Below are 15,389 nucleotides of genomic sequence, written 5' to 3'. Positions count from 1 at the left end.
TTGAAAAGACTGGGATTGAAAATTGAGAAAACAACGTTTAGCAGATTGAGGAACAGTTGGGCATTGCCCTGGTATACAGCTGGAAACTATTCTAGAGTGAATGTTTGGAATACTTTAAATAATGAGAATATCCCTAATAGGCAGATGGAGAAATGGAAGTGTTTTCCACTTTCCTATCTCTCTTTCCCCATTTTCTTTTTTCTGATTTAGAAAATGCTATTCAGGCCCAGACTGAATGCAGCTCTTTGGGTTTCTCTGGCCCTTAGCCGGCTCCCTTTTCCTAGGTGGCCCCTTCACTCACCTACTTCCCTCCCCAGGTGTTCTGGCCCGGCTGGACTGTGTCCTGGGACTCTGATGCCAGGAGGGAAGAGCCAGTGGGTGTCTGCAGAAACTCGCCTAGGGTCAGGGCCAGGGCCAGGGCCAGCTGCTTTGCCCAGCCACTTTTGCGCCTGGCCGGTGGCTCCCTGAAGGATGCCCAAGGGGGCCTGCAGAAGGTCCCTCCCTTCCCTTGGGCTCCTGCCTCGTTGCTCAGCCTTTCCCAGGGACCCAGGACGTCTCTCCCGGAAAGACGCGCAGCGTACAAACAAGAACAGGATTCTTTCCTTGGACTATTTCCTAGGCCGCAGCCTGGGAGATTTCCCTTGCCCAGCAGCCGGGCCTTCCGAGCTGGGAGCCCCGAGAGCCTCCCTTCCGCGCCTGGCTTGGCAGGCGGCCCAAGAGGGACGGAACTCTTCCCCTCCGGCGGCCTCCCGTCGGGGCTCCCCGCCTGAAGCCCCTGACTCCGCTGGGGGAAGCGGCGGGAGAAGAGTCTGAAGCGCGGCTGCCCGTCGAAGGGGAGCGCCCGCCCGGGGCCCCGGCGGCATGGGGCGACCAGCGAAGGTCCCGGCCGAGCGCCCGCCCGCCCCGGCGCCGCCCTTCCTCTTCCGCGCCGCCCCCGTCCCGCCGAAGTTTCCCTCGGCGGCTCCGGAGCGAGCATGAAGCCCGACGGGAAGGTGGTGCTCCTGGGCGACGTGAACGTGGGCAAGACGTCGCTGCTGCAGCGCTACACCGAGCGCCGCTTCCACGACACCGCCAGCACCGTCGGCGGCGCCTTCTGCCTCCGCCAGTGGGGGCCGCACAGCATCTCCGTCTGGGACACGGCAGGTGAGCACGGCGCCCGCCCGAGGAGAGGGCAGGCAGGCAGGCCGGCCGGCAGGCCGCTCTTCTACCTGCTGCTCCCCACCGAGCGAGCGCCGGAGTCGGGGAGAGAAGGAGCGCTTCGACGGCGCCTTGCGTGGCCCCCCTGCGGAGCGGCCGAGGCGCCCCCTTCCCGCCCCGGCCTCCCTGGCAGCGAAGACGGCAAGACGGACCCAGAAAGAGGACGCCTCCGTCCGCCAGGGTCACGCGACTCTCGCAGGTTTGCCTGCCACGGAGAACATGGCTACGCCTGTGGCCTTTAGAAGGGCAGGAAGGAAGGAGCATTTGCGGAGCAGAGCCCGCTCTAACAGAAGCCTCCATGCTGCTCTCAAATCGCAAATATACACAGGGGCAGAAGAGGGAGAGACACAAGGGCCAATGGGAGATGCAAGAGGCACAAGTCCTGGGCAACGCAAGCTTGGGAATGGGCCAAATAATCATAGTGTGGATTCAGCCTACTTCCTCCGCCTCCAAAACTCCTAAAATATTTTGATAGCAGCCTGCATGCTTTTTTTTTTATTCTAATAGCAGTATTAGGAATGTGTTTGGGTATATGCTTCTTCTGTGGATGCAGGAATTGTCTTAGGCACTACACCTAGAATCATAGAATCATATGGTTGGAAGAGACCACAAGGGCCATCCAGTCCAACCCCCTGCCAAGCAGGAAACAGCATCAAAGCATTCCTGACAGATGGCTGTCAAGCCTCTGCTTAAAGACCTCCAAAGAAGGAGACTCCACCACACTCCTTGGCAGCAAATTCCACAGTCCAACAGCTCTTACTGTCAGGAAGTTCTTCCTAATGTTTAGGTGGAATCTTCTTTCTTGTAGTTTGAATCCATTGCCCCGTGTCTGCTTCTCTAGAGCAGCAGAAAACAACCTTTCTCCCTCCTCTATATGACATCCTTTTATATATTTGAACATGGCTATCATATCACCCCTTAACCTTCTCTTCTCCAGGCTAAACATACCCAGCTCCCTAAGCCGTTCCTCATAAGGCATCGTTTCCAGGCCTTTGACCATTTTGGTTGCCCTCCTCTGGACACGTTCCAGCTTGTCAGTATCCTTCTTGAACTGTGGTGCCCAGAACTGGACACAGTATTCCAGGTGAGGTCTGACCAGAGCGGAATACAGTGGTACTATTACCTCCCTTGATCTAGACGCTATACTCCTATTGATGCAGCCCAGAATTGCATTGGCTTTTTTAGCTGCTGCATCACACTGTTGACTCAGGTCAAGTTTGTGGTCTACCAAGACTCCTAGATCCTTTTCACATGTACTGCTCTCAAGCCAGGTGTCCCCCATCCTGTATTTGTGCCTTTCATTTTTTTTGCCCAAGTGTAGTACTTTACATTTCTCCCTGTTAAAATTCATCTTGTTTGCTTTGGCCCAGTTCTCTAATCTGTTAAGGTCATTTTGAATTGTGATCCTGTCCTCAGGGGTATTAGCCACCCCTCCCAATTTGGTGTCATCTGCAAACTTGATCAGGATGCTCTCAAGCCCATCATCCAAGTCATTGATAAAGATGTTGAATAAGACTGGGCCCAAGACAGAACCCTGTGGCACCCCACTAGTCACTTCTCTCCAGGATGAAGAGGAGCCATTGATGAGCACCCTTTGGGTTCGGTCAGTCAGCCAGTTTCAAAACCACTGAATGGTAGCATTGTGTAGCCCACATTTTACCAGCTTCTTTACAAGAACATCATGGGGCACCTTGTCAAAGGCCTTGCTGAAATCAAGATAGGCTACATCCACAGCGTTCCCTTCATCTACCAGGCTTGTAATTCTGTCAAAAAATGAGATCAGATTGGTCTGACAAGACTTATTTTTCAGAAACCCATGCTGACTTTTAGTGATCACAGCGTTCCTTTCTAGGTGATCACAGACCGTTTGCTTAATGATCTGCTCTAGAATCTTTCCTGGTATTGATGTCAGGATGACTGGGCGGTAATTGTTTGGGTCTTCTCTTTTCCCCTTTTTGAAAATAGGGACAACATTTGCCCTCCTCCAGTCTGCTGGCACTTCGCCTGTTCTCCAGGAATTCTCAAAGATTACTGCCAGTGGTTCTGAAACCACCTCTGCCAGTTCTTTTAATACTCTTGGATGTAGTTCATCTGGCCCTGGAGACTTGAATACATCTAAACTAGCCAAGTATTCTTGTATTGCCTCCTTACTTATTCTGGGCTGTGTTTCCCCTGCTGAATCATCTGCTCCATATTCTTCAGGTTGGGCATTGTTTTCTTTTTTGGAGAAGACCGAGACAAAGAAGGCATTGAGGAGTTCTGCCCTTTCTCTATCTCCTGTTCGCATTTCACCATCTTCTCCTCTAAGTGACCCCACTGTTTCATTGTTCTTCCTTTTGCTACGGACATACCCATAAAAGCCCTTTTTGTTGCTTTTAACCTCTTTAGCAAGCCTGAGTTCATTCTGTGCTTTAGCTTTTCTGACTTTGTCTCTACACGTTCTGGCTATTTGTTTGAATTCCTCTCTGGTGATTTCCCCCTTTTTCCATTTTTTGTACATATCCCTTTTAAATCTTAAATCAGTTAAAAGTTCTTTAGATAGCCACCCTGGCTTCTTTAGGCACCTTCCATGTTTTCGTCTCATTGGTACTGCTTGAAGTTGTGCTTTTAATATCTCCCTTTTAACAAACTCCCATCCATCATGAACTCCCTTCCTTTTTAGTATCACACCCAGCATTTCCCTAAATTTTCTGAAGTCGGCTTTCTTGAAGTCTAGAATTTGAGTCTTAGTATGCTTGGTTGCTCCATTCCGCTGTATAATAAACTCCAGAAGAGCATGATCACTCCCACCTAATGATCCTGCCACTTCTACCCCACTTACCAAGTCATCACTATTGGTTAAAACCAGATCTAAAATGGCTGGTCCTCTTGTTGCTTCTCCCACTTTCTGGACAATGAAATTTTCTGCAAGGCCAGTGAGGAATCTGTTAGACCAGTGTTTTTCAACCACTGTTCCGCGGCACACTAGTGTGCCGCGAGATGTTGCCTGGTGTGCCGTGGGAAAAATTGAAAAATTACTTTATATATAGTCAATATAGGCACAGAGTTAATTTTTTTAACATTTTCTAATGGTGGTGTGCCTCGTGATTTTTTTCATGAAACAAGTGTGCCGTTGCCCAAAAAAGGTTGAAAAACACTGTGTTAGACCTTGTGCTCTTGGCTGAGTTTGACATCCAACAAATATCAGGATAGTTGAAATCCCCCATTACTACTATCCCACTTCCTTTTGAATCTGTTCCAGGAAAGCATCATCTGTGTCCTCAGTTTGGCTTGGGGATCTGTAGTAAACTCCCACAATGAGATCACTGTTATTTTTCTCTCCCTTAATTTTGACCCACATACTCTCAGTTTGGCTTTGAAGTTTTAAATCCTGGATCTCTTCACAGGTATACACATCCCTGACATATAACGCCACTCCTCCTCCTTTCCTGTTTGGTCTATTTCTTTGAAATAGATTGTATCCCTCTATTACTACATTCCAATCATGAGACTCATCCCACCAGGTTTCAGTGATGCCTATTATGTCGTATTTAGTTTGCTGTACCAAGAGCTCAAGTTCATCTTGTTTATTTCCCATGCTCTGTGCATTAGTATACAGACATTGAAGACCATTGATCATTCCCCCTAGTCTCTTATTTAAGGATTTTTTATTCCCACCACTAGGTCTGCATGCTGTTTGCTCCATTTGGTCCTTGACATTTGGATGATCATCTTCAGCACTTGATAGACTCCTTCCTTCAGGACCACTGTCACCCTCCCCCACATAAGTCAGTTTAAAGCCCTCCTGATGAGGTTTTTGAGATTGTTGGCGAAAACATTCCTCCCAACCTTTGTGAGGTGCAGCCCATCACTTGCCAGAAGTCCATCTTCAAGAAACTTCAGACCGTGATCTAAGAATCCAAACTGTTCCTGCTGGCACCATTTGCGAAGCCAGGTGTTCACTTCCCCTATTTTTCTCTCTCTCCCTGGGCCACGCCGTTCAACTGGGAGGACAGATGAGATGACAATTTGTGCATTTAATTGCTTCAACTTCCTGCTCAGAGCCTCATAATCACTTTTGATCTTCTGGAGGCTTTGGCTTGCAGTGTCATTGGTTCCCACATGGACCAAAAGGAAGGGGTATTTGTCAGTGGGTTTTATGATTCCTTGCAGCCGCTCTGTTACATCTTGGATCTTGGCTCCGGGGAGACAGCACACCTCTCGAGACGTCTTGTCAGGACCACAGATCACTGCTTCTGTACCCCTCAGTAGGGAATCCCCTGTCACCACAACACGCCTCCTCTTAGGCTTGGTTGGGATTCTTCCATGTGCTTCCAAGGTCACTTGCACATTTCCAGAGGACTGACTGTGCTGCTCGTCTTCATATTCCTCATCAACTGTGATGAGGGAGAGATCTTCAAATGGAGTCTGTTCTTCATCCTCCATATTAAGGGAGAGCACTTCAAACCGATTGTGTAGTTCTACACAGTCAGAGTGATCCCTGGGCTTTCTACTTCTATGAGTCACGTTCCTTCATACATCTGGCTCCTGTGTTGGGGAACTGTCCTCCTCTTTAGGGATGTGCCCTGACTCCCCATTGGTGCAGACAGTGTGCTCTGCTGCATCCATGAAAAGCTCCGGTTCCTTAATTTTCTGAAGCGTAGATATACGGGCCTCAAGTTGTGGCCTTATCTCTAGTGTCCTTATCTCTGTGGCCTTATCTCTAGTGTCTGGAGAGACAATGGAGTGCGCCTCTGGGGGTGAAGTCAAACTGCTGTATTAGCAGCACCAGAGTGACCTCCCTGGAGGTCCTGGGCTGCCCAGAGGACAAGGCCACCCTCTCGACCTCACTGGTGTCATCCAGCGGAAACCAGAGCAATACATTTGGCAGCAGCTTAGTTGCCGGAAGGAGGCATACAAGGTGCCATCCTGGGGCATAGCTGGGGGGGGGCAGGGGGGCAGCTGCCCCCCTAGAACAAGTAAACTAATAGAAATACCGGTACTTAACTGACCAGTCACGTTGGCTCTGCCCCCCCTCATGGATGCCCCATAGCGCCATCCAACTGCCTTAGGGGCTCCACTCCAGAGTTGTGTAGGGTTTAGAGATGTAAAATTTTCAGAAATTTTGAAGCTTGGGGAAAAAATGGAAATTTTCGGAAAAATTGAAAAAAATGCTACATTAGCACTTCTTTTTCCTTTTCCAGATTGAAAGTCATTCTGTTACTTAGAAACAAAAAATATAACTATGGACAATTTTAATGGGCATAAAATTATCACAACTAGCATATTAAAAATATAGTGTGTCCAAACAATTATTACAAACAGAACTTTTAAAATATTATTTATTTATTTGTATTTGTAACAAATGGAGCAACAATCTCCTGAACTGTTTACTAGTTTATGTGGAACAAAAAAACAAACAAACTCCACAAAACAATTTTTAAAAATCCAGAAGTAACAATTATTCATATTTGCTCTCCACAGTATTTTAAGAAAAATCTTCTCCTAAAAAGAACTGAAGAAGGAAGTGGGACTAAGTTTCAATGAATGGGCATGAAATTTAATCAGAATCATTTTCTGAGCTGTAATTAAGTACAGTATATAATTTCAGGCCCTTTTTGTTGCTCTGTATTTTCTTCCAGTGCTTTGAGGCCTAGTGAAGAGGAACAGAACCAATGCATACCACACGCATGCAAAAACCAAACAGAAACCTTTTTCTTTTCTGGAGACAACAGCACCTCCTAAAGGAAGAAATGTATCTTGTTCTTGCATTAGAGAGTTCAGTTGGTAACCTAGGACTTCCTTGTCCTCAGAGATATTAGAATAATCCGATACCATATATATTTTTTAGAAATGATTTATAAAATATTTGAACCCCTTATCTTAAAATATTTTATTCATCATGTTAAAATAAAACATTCCATAATTATTTTTTATTTTTCCAATTTTTCAGAAAAAAAGGCTTCAGGAAAACCCCGGAAAAAACAGTTTTTTTTCCGAATTTTTTCTGGTCCTTCACATCTCTAGTAGAGTTTACTAATCCATAGCCTTTTCTTCTCCCAAAGATATCCCACAAGGCAGCAGAGGTTTAGGGTCAGAGTCTTCCATCTCGATGGATTATCTTCCAAGGCAGATGAGCCCCATCTGCCCCTCACTTCTCTCTAAAGCAGTGGTTCCCGTTTAGGAACCCAGGGACCCCAGGAGGTCTGCAGCCGCATCCAGGGGCAGAGCAAGGGGCGGGGGGGGGTGTCGCCCTGGGTACCGCCCTGCAGCCTTAAAACTTGCCGCACCGCCGCTGCATGGTCGGAAGGGGTGCCGGCCGCTCGCCCAAAACCCAAGATGGCGTTCACGAGTGGCCGGCACCCCTTCCGACCGTGCGGCGGAACCTGGGATGCTGCGTGTACGCGCCGTGACGTCACAACGCACGCACGCTAGGGAGTGGCGCCGGGGTGGCAAAGCGGCTCCCTACATGCCTGGCCGCATCTCTTGCCTCTCCCAACTGAATATTTGTCATTTTTGCATTGTAATATCACAAGTTTTATGGTCTGTTTTAACGTTGAGAGATTTTTCAATATATTGGCCAAAATTGGTCTTCAAATCATATCGCTCCTTGTGTGAGGGAGAGCAAGGCAGCCAAAGTCAAGGCACCACCGCTGATATCCAACAATGATCTTGGCCGATGCTGCTGCTGCTGATCTGAGCTGCCTTCCCTGAAGCCGACCGAGGGAGACCAGGGCAGCCGATAACGCTGCAGCCTTCCCTCACGGTGAGGGAAAACAGGGCAGCTGGTTCAAGGCACCCCTTCAAGGCACTACCTTCCCCTGGCACTGTGGCGGAGCAGCTTTCCTCAGCCAGCAGGAAAGCAGCAGCAGCAGCAGCAGCAGCAGCAGCAGCAGCAGCAGCAGCAGTGAATGTGCATCTGATGGCGGCTTAATGTTCAAAACGTGTGGTGTGGTGGGTTCCTCTCCTCCCCCCACCCACCTTCCCTCATCCCATGCCTGATCTCCAATTTCATACATCGTGATATATCGGAATATAACAACAACAATATTTATACCCTACCCATTTAGAACACTAAAAACAGAATAAAACTTCATTAAAAATTTCCCTAAACATATTGCGATGTTTAGCTGCTGATATATCACAGTGTGGAAATAAGACCTAGTCTGTTTTTTAGTATACTTAAAATTATTTGTGTATTAGGAGCTACCCCACATTTTGCTCAAAAAATTGCGAGGTAACTACCATTCACTTATCAAAATTTTCAAAAGTAGAGCGTCCATGGCTTTGCTTTTGAAAAATGGGGGGTCCTCAGTAATCAGCTAATTGGGAACCACTGATACACAGCACATTCAGAAACCATCTTCTTGAACATTTGCAGGGGAAGCCCCTAACCCACTAAGTGTTTGAGACCCAGCGGCTGCCCTCACCTGGTTTATCTGGCCAGTTGAAGGCATTTCCTGGGTTGCAGCCACTGTGCCATGCTGACAGCTTCTAGGAGCCACGGGGGAGAGCTGAGTACAGGGGGGGACGCCAGGGGTGGACCAACTGCCCCCGAAAGAGCATGCTATGTCCCCCAGCAGAGGTACTAGCCCTCCCTTAACAACCCATATACAGTGGTGCCCCGCTAGACGAATGCCTCGCTAGACAAAAAACTCGCTAGACGAAAGGCATTTGCTAGCAGAAGGCTGCCCCGCAAGACGAAAAAGTCAGTGGGCTTGCCTCGCAAGACAAATTTTTTTCCCCGCGAAAACCGCTATTTTGCATTGGTGCTTTGCAAGACGAAAAAATCGCTATACGAAGACACTCGCAGAACGAATTATTTTCGTCTTGCGAGGCACCACTGTACCCCATTTCATCAATTGAATGATTTCATTAATGTTAGCATCTTTTAATTTTCAGTTTTAGGAGCTGAGCTGAGTTGACTGAGACAGGCCTGTGCCTCAGAGGAAGAGCCTATTTTGGCAGGGCTGGGAGAGGATTTTGCGGGAGACCCTGGAGAGCTTTTGCCAGTCTGTAGATGATACTGAGCCTAGATAGGAAGGTGGGGTGTACACTTAGGAGTGTCTGGTCTTAGACACAGGTGCTTCAAATTCTTAGTGCCGTTTATGTAAGTCTACTTCTGTGGCACATGGCTTTTATTTTCTCACATTGTTTTGGGTGGCATCTAGAATGAGTTGGAAGTATCATTATTTATGGAGGTGGTTTTGATTATTGTGACTAGACACTTAATTGTGGCCACTGTCCTCTAGGTTTAAGGTGCCATGTGGCACCCAGTTTATATATCTGAGTTTCTAACAATGTGCAGTAACTACTGCCCAGGTTTGGTGTTTTGTCTGTTTTGGTTTGGTGTTTTGTCTGTCTTTTTCTTTTCACTCTGTTAACAAAATTAGCAAGGTATATAGGTGAAATGTTTATTAGCACTGTTGTTAAATATATTGTTAAAAACAAATATATTTGCTTACCTTCTGTAACTGAATGTTCTGTACTGAACCAGGCACTGCATGCTGTGCTGGTCGTTAAAGTGCCTAAGGCAGAGGGAAAAGCCTGCTTTATGGTTGACAATAAAGATTAGCGGTAAATGGACAAGCGGAGGAACCCTTGTGTGAAAAATCTTTTTTTATTATTATTAAAGATTTTCTTGGTTTACAAAGGTGTGTGCAATGTCTCTCGTATTTTTCCATGTAACATTTTTACAGAACAATTTTGGTTGTTGAGACATTAGGGAGGGAAGGGGGAAGGAGGTGGGTGGGATGGGGGGAGGGTGGGGTGGGGAGGCGATGTTTTTATTTTCCTTAGTATATGAAGGGTTTGGTGTCAGCGTCATTTGTGTTGGTTCTCTGTTGTTAGCTTGTGTTTCTTTGGCGGTGAGAGGTCAGGATTGGCGTAGGGTGTGATTGTTCATTTGTGGTTGGCTGTGGTGATCTTTGGTTTCCTGTGTGAGTGGGGTGGGTGGGTGTTTTGGATCAGGTCAGCCATATTGATTTGTATGCTGTCGGTAGATTTTTGTCATTATCTTGTTGTGCTGTGTGTGTGATGAAGGGGGACCATACGGGGGTGAAGGTGTCTTCTTCTGTTTGTCCCCGTGCTAGTTTTAGGTTGCTGGTTAATTTTCCTAGTAGGGCTGCTTCCCATACTACTTGGTACCATTGGTCCATGCTTATTCCTGACAGGTCTCTCCAGTGTCTGGTTATGATGTTTCTGGCTGCTGAGAGTAGATGGATTATGGGTTCCTTGTGTTGTAAGTGGGCATTATTGTCTTGGAAGATGTTTAGTAAAACCAGTTCTGGGGTGGTTTCTTGCACTTGTTTGGTTATTTTGCATATTTCTTGTATGGTTGTTGTCCAGAATGTTTGGATTTTGGGGCACTCCCACCACATATGGAAGTATGTGCCCGTGGAGGTGCATCCTCTCCAGCATTTTGATGAGGTTCCTGGGCGTATTTGTGCTAATTTTATTGGTGTTAGGGTTAGGGTTTAGGGTGAGTTCCCTTTTTGTTGATATGGATTTTAAGGGGGGTTTAGACCACATTGTGGTCCATTGGGTGGGGTTGATTTTGTATCTTATGTCGTCCTCCCATTGTCTTTTGATTGTGTCTAGGGGATTTGTGGGATTCTTTAGTAGTATTTTGTACATTGCGGATACTATTCCTTTGCCGTGTCCCTTTGTCATTAGTGAAAAATCTTTTAAAAATATTTCTGTTTCTTGCCACTAAAGAATTAAAAACTTAAAAGAAAGTGGAAATTGTCAGCTGTGGTAAAGAATTTTGAATGAGATAAGTAATGCTGTGGCTGTGATGTTAAGGTGGAAATATTACGGTAGACTGTGTTGATAATAATATCCCAAACATCAAATGCATCCAGTGTGGCAAAGGGACCTTTGGATTTTTATCATTTGGCATGTATATTCCCACTATAATTATTTTTTCTCTTTCGTTTGTGACTTTTATCGCCATCATCCTCCCTTCTTCATCTCTGAAAACCTGCTCTGAATTTAGTTTTGGGTTTGCATAATTACACTTCCTTTTTTACCACATCCAAAGAAATAAACTCATCCCCCAATTTTTTATTCATTAACACCCTTCTATGTTTTCTCGTAACATGCGTTTCCTGTAAACAAATTATATCCCATCCATTTTTAAAAAGTAAGTGTGTGTGTGGGGGGGTCTTGTTTGGGGGGCAGGAAGTGAATAAAATGTATAAAATTATCATGTTGTGGAGAAGCTTTTCTCCCTCTTACATAAACAGTTTAGGGCTGAGCTTTGGCACTGAAATATTTTCCAAAGATCCTTTCAGTTGTGGGGAAATTCTGATGGGTAGCAGCACCTGGCAGTTCCTGGGCTGTTTTCTCTCCTTGGCATGGAGAAAGTGGTGGGTGGAGTTTGAGACCTCCCAAGACTGTGAGGGGTTTGACATGTTTTACCCACTCCCACAAGGGAGTGAAGGAGGGAGACCCTCCAAATCAGAGGCGTTCCTCAGGAATATTTCCAAAGGTTGTGGGACACTCTTCTGGAGAACAAGGGAGAGAATAACATAAGCATTGAAATCTGGTAGCAAAGCTGCTCTCTGTGGTGGAAGCCCCATCTTGGTCCAGGAGTTTGTTATGAGTTTGTAAGTGCAAGACACTCTAAAATCCAGATCAAGCTAGTGTGAGAACTGAATTAAGTCTTCTGTGTTAAAACTGTGTGTTGGACTTCCACATATCAGAATCTAGTTCATTATTAAGCTGTGTGTCAGGCACCTCTTTAAACCAAGGGAATTGTTAAAAGTGCTAGAAGCTAATTAAGTCAAGCTCGTTTCCTTTTGAGAGGATAGCACAGTGCTGCATTAAGACAACACACAGGATCAAGGGCAAATCTCATTTGCAAAGTGTGGGCTCCCTCCTTTCTTCAATGGAGAGTTAGTTTAAAAGACAATGGCAGGTTTAGGTTGGAGTTCAGGTAGGAGTTATGCAATGGAGATAGGAAGCAGCAGACTGGAGAGAGTCAGGAGCCAAGTTTGAAAGCCATGTTTGAGGTCTGCTTAAAGTTCAAAGCTGCTGGAGCTATGGGAGAAGGCAGAACCTCTTGGGGGATGAATTCTAGGTGCCTCTCCATCTGTGTAAATAGACCACTCAGGTGGTATATCTGTGTAAATAGACCATACATCATGAAGACGCCCAAGTCTCCACTGTACCTCATTTCCAAAAGTACCTGGAACCCCTGGAATTTCACCCTGCTGTGGGGATTGGGCTGGCATGTAACAATATGTTGTTCAAGAGTGCAAGGCTGTAGAAGGCCCAAAGGTGTTTTGGAGGGGGGGCCTCATGGCACAGTGAGCTAAGAGGCTGCTCAGTATTGTCAGGTAACACCTTCCTTTTCTGTCTTCGGTCTATTTATGCCAAAGGTCTGGGTGGCAAGTTCAACTCAAGTTTAAAATCACCCAAGGTCCTCTGCTGAGAAAGTGAGAGAGATATTGTTTCCTAACTGGAAAGAAGGAGGTTAAAGGGGACAAGAAGCCCAGAAACCCTGAGCAAGAAGAATTGGGGAAGACTCACTAGGAGAGAGAGGGTGGCCAAGGTAGACCTGTCTCTCATACAACATACTTCTGTGATGCTGCTGGAGAATCTGTTTGTTTGTTTTGTAACTGAATATAGACTGAATGAAGTTGTGCTTCACACATCCATGTTATTTTCTGTCTTCCAGGTCGTGAGCAATTTCATGGACTTGGATCTATGTACTGCAGAGGAGCAGCAGCTGTTATCCTCACTTACGATGTAACCAACATGCAGAGCATCTTGGAACTTGAGGATCGGTTCCTGGCCTTGACAGACACTGCCAGTGCAGACTGCATCTTTGCTATTGTTGGGAACAAAGTGGATCTCACAGATGCTTTTGCCTCTTTGTCAGAAACAGAAGGGGAACATCAGCCTGAGCAGCCCATCAGCAGTCTCATTTCTACCAAGTTGAAAAAACAAGTCCATATGAGTGATGCCATAGCACTTTATAAGAAGATCCTAAAATACAAAATGTTGGATGAGAAGAATGCTCCAGCAGCAGAAAAAATGTGTTTTGAAACTAGTGCAAAAACAGGGTATAAAGTGGACCACGTATTTGAAACTGTATTTGAGATGGTGGTACCAGTAATTTTGCAGCAGAAAACTGAAGGGTCACTGCAAACTGTAGATTTAAATAATATCAAGACAACTAAAAACATACAATCCAGCTGCTGCAAATAAACAACAAATGAAGGATATATAAAAATATAAAGGTGAAGCAGATCAACTACTTTTTTGGCTTAATAGATCCATGAAACTGAACTTGATTAATAGAATGGATTAACAGAGGCAAACACTTAATTGGGGAAGGTTTGAAACAATGGTATAAAATTTGATTTTTAAGTAATGGTTCCCTATAAAGCAATTATTTAAAACTTCTCTATCCAGCTGAGTGTGATTTATCCACATTAAATACATTATATTCACCCGTCTACTGTTTGTCACATTCATCTGTCCTGTCCATTTTAGTAGTGCCACATATTTTTGCATATAATGTGTAGCAGGAGACAGTTGCTAAATTGTACTTTTGCACAAGTACTACCATATTTTTCGGTCCATAAGATACACCAGACCATAAGACATACCTATTTATTAAAGGGGGAAAACATGAAAAAAAAATATTCTGCCTCAAACCTGGCGGCTGTGGAGGAGCAGAAAGCAGCTTTTGGGCTACACGTTTCTCCTCTGCCGCCAGTGGCAAAGGGGTGGGGGTGGGGAACATTCCTCCTACCTCCCCCACCCCTTTGCCGCTGGCTTTAAAGCCAGCTGGGGAGAAGGGTCAGACGCTATGGTCCGTCCCTTCTCCCCAGCTGGCTTTAAAGCAAGGGGGGAGAACCGCTAGTGCCGTGCACAGCATCAGGGCAGCTCTCCCCTTCCAGGCCCCTAGGTCCCGCCCCCTGCTCTCTCGCCTCGTTCAGCGAGAGGTGGGGGGGGGGTGACGGCGGGCAGCATAGCAGATGCTGCTGGATCCTCTCCGCAGCCTCCGTTTGCAAAAACAAGTCTGCTTGTTTCCGTTCGCAAAAACAAGTCAGCGAGAGGTGGGGAGGAACGAGCAGCATCTCTGCTGCCCACCGCCGCCCACTGCCTCTTGCTTGACAGGGAGCTTTTGCTCCATAAGATGCACCAACATTTCCCTTACTTTTTAGGAGGGAAAAAGTACGTCTTATGGAGTGAAAAATATGGTAACTAGAAAAGACTGATGTGCATATATAGAGTGCAGGAACAGAAAAAAATAGTTTCTTAGAATCATAAATTATAGAGTTGGGTGCTTTGGATATATAGCCATCCTGATTCAAACTGGTTAACCCCACACACTTCATTCTGATAGCTGTAAGGATGGAGCCACAATTGGAAGGGGTAAGTCCCGCACACTTCTGTCAGCATAATGTACAAGAGCGGTGAGAATTTAGAAAGCTGCCTGGAAGGTTAATTTATCGCCATGTGTCACATTTCAAACCCAAAAAACCCCCCAAGTTTGTTTAGGATCTTTGATCAGGTCATGAAAATTTCTACCTGCCTATAATTATGTAAGACAAGTATTTGCATTTTTTTAGAGTTACTGGGGATGGCATTCTGATGGAACTGCTCAGATATGCTGTGGTTTCCTATATAAAACACTATGTGAATTCAAGCGAGACTAGCTAGGAGCACCTGTAGCTTTTGATATTGACCATGGTATTGTCATGGATTGGCACCATGGAATGGGCATCGATCCTGACTACCTACCTACGGTACTTTTGTTTGAGGCAGAAGTAAAACAGAGACAAAGGGAGCCATCCTACTTCCTGTAAAGTCTACTTCTGCCTTTGTCCACCAGGTGGAGCAAGAGTCACAGGTTCCACTCCAGCAAACCTTGCTCTTGGCTGCAACTCAGTGAGGAGAGGGAGCGCTGAAGTAGGAGCCCTGAAGTGGCTGCAGGCGTCACCTTCACACTGCCTTGCTAAAGCTAAACCAAGGTTTGGTTCAGTGTGCTGTGTGAACCAGCCCTAAGTACCATTGTTATTATAACAGAAGAAGTTGCTATGTGCCAGAGGGCAAATTGGCCCCCATTCCCTCCCCTGGCTGGTAGTGAGAAAGCTAAAAGCCAGTGTGGGAGAGAGCTGAGAGCTAGAAGCAGCCAGAGGCTGGAGAGTGAGAGCCATGGCTGCGACTATGGGAGAAACAAGATCTTTTGGAGT

The 15,389-nt window shown here is 46.1% G+C and overlaps 1 protein-coding gene across 1 annotated transcript; it reads left to right on the top strand.

Annotated features, from left to right (window-relative positions):
* Nucleotides 1-962: 962 nt before the first annotated feature.
* RAB20 (RAB20, member RAS oncogene family) lies at nt 963-13,633 on the top strand. Its single transcript, XM_033145549.1, has 2 exons — nt 963-1,143; nt 12,860-13,633. The coding sequence occupies exons 1-2, from the start codon at nt 975-977 to the stop codon at nt 13,390-13,392; spliced, it is 702 nt and encodes a 233-aa protein (XP_033001440.1). The 5' UTR covers nt 963-974; the 3' UTR covers nt 13,393-13,633.
* The last annotated feature ends 1,756 nt before the right edge of the window (nt 13,634-15,389 follow it).

The sequence above is a fragment of the Lacerta agilis genome, chromosome 3 (genome assembly GCF_009819535.1).
Source record: "Lacerta agilis isolate rLacAgi1 chromosome 3, rLacAgi1.pri, whole genome shotgun sequence".
Lineage (NCBI taxonomy): Eukaryota > Metazoa > Chordata > Lepidosauria > Squamata > Lacertidae > Lacerta > Lacerta agilis.
Note: the sequence above shows the minus strand (reverse complement) of the source record. Positions and strands in the feature narration are given on the sequence as shown.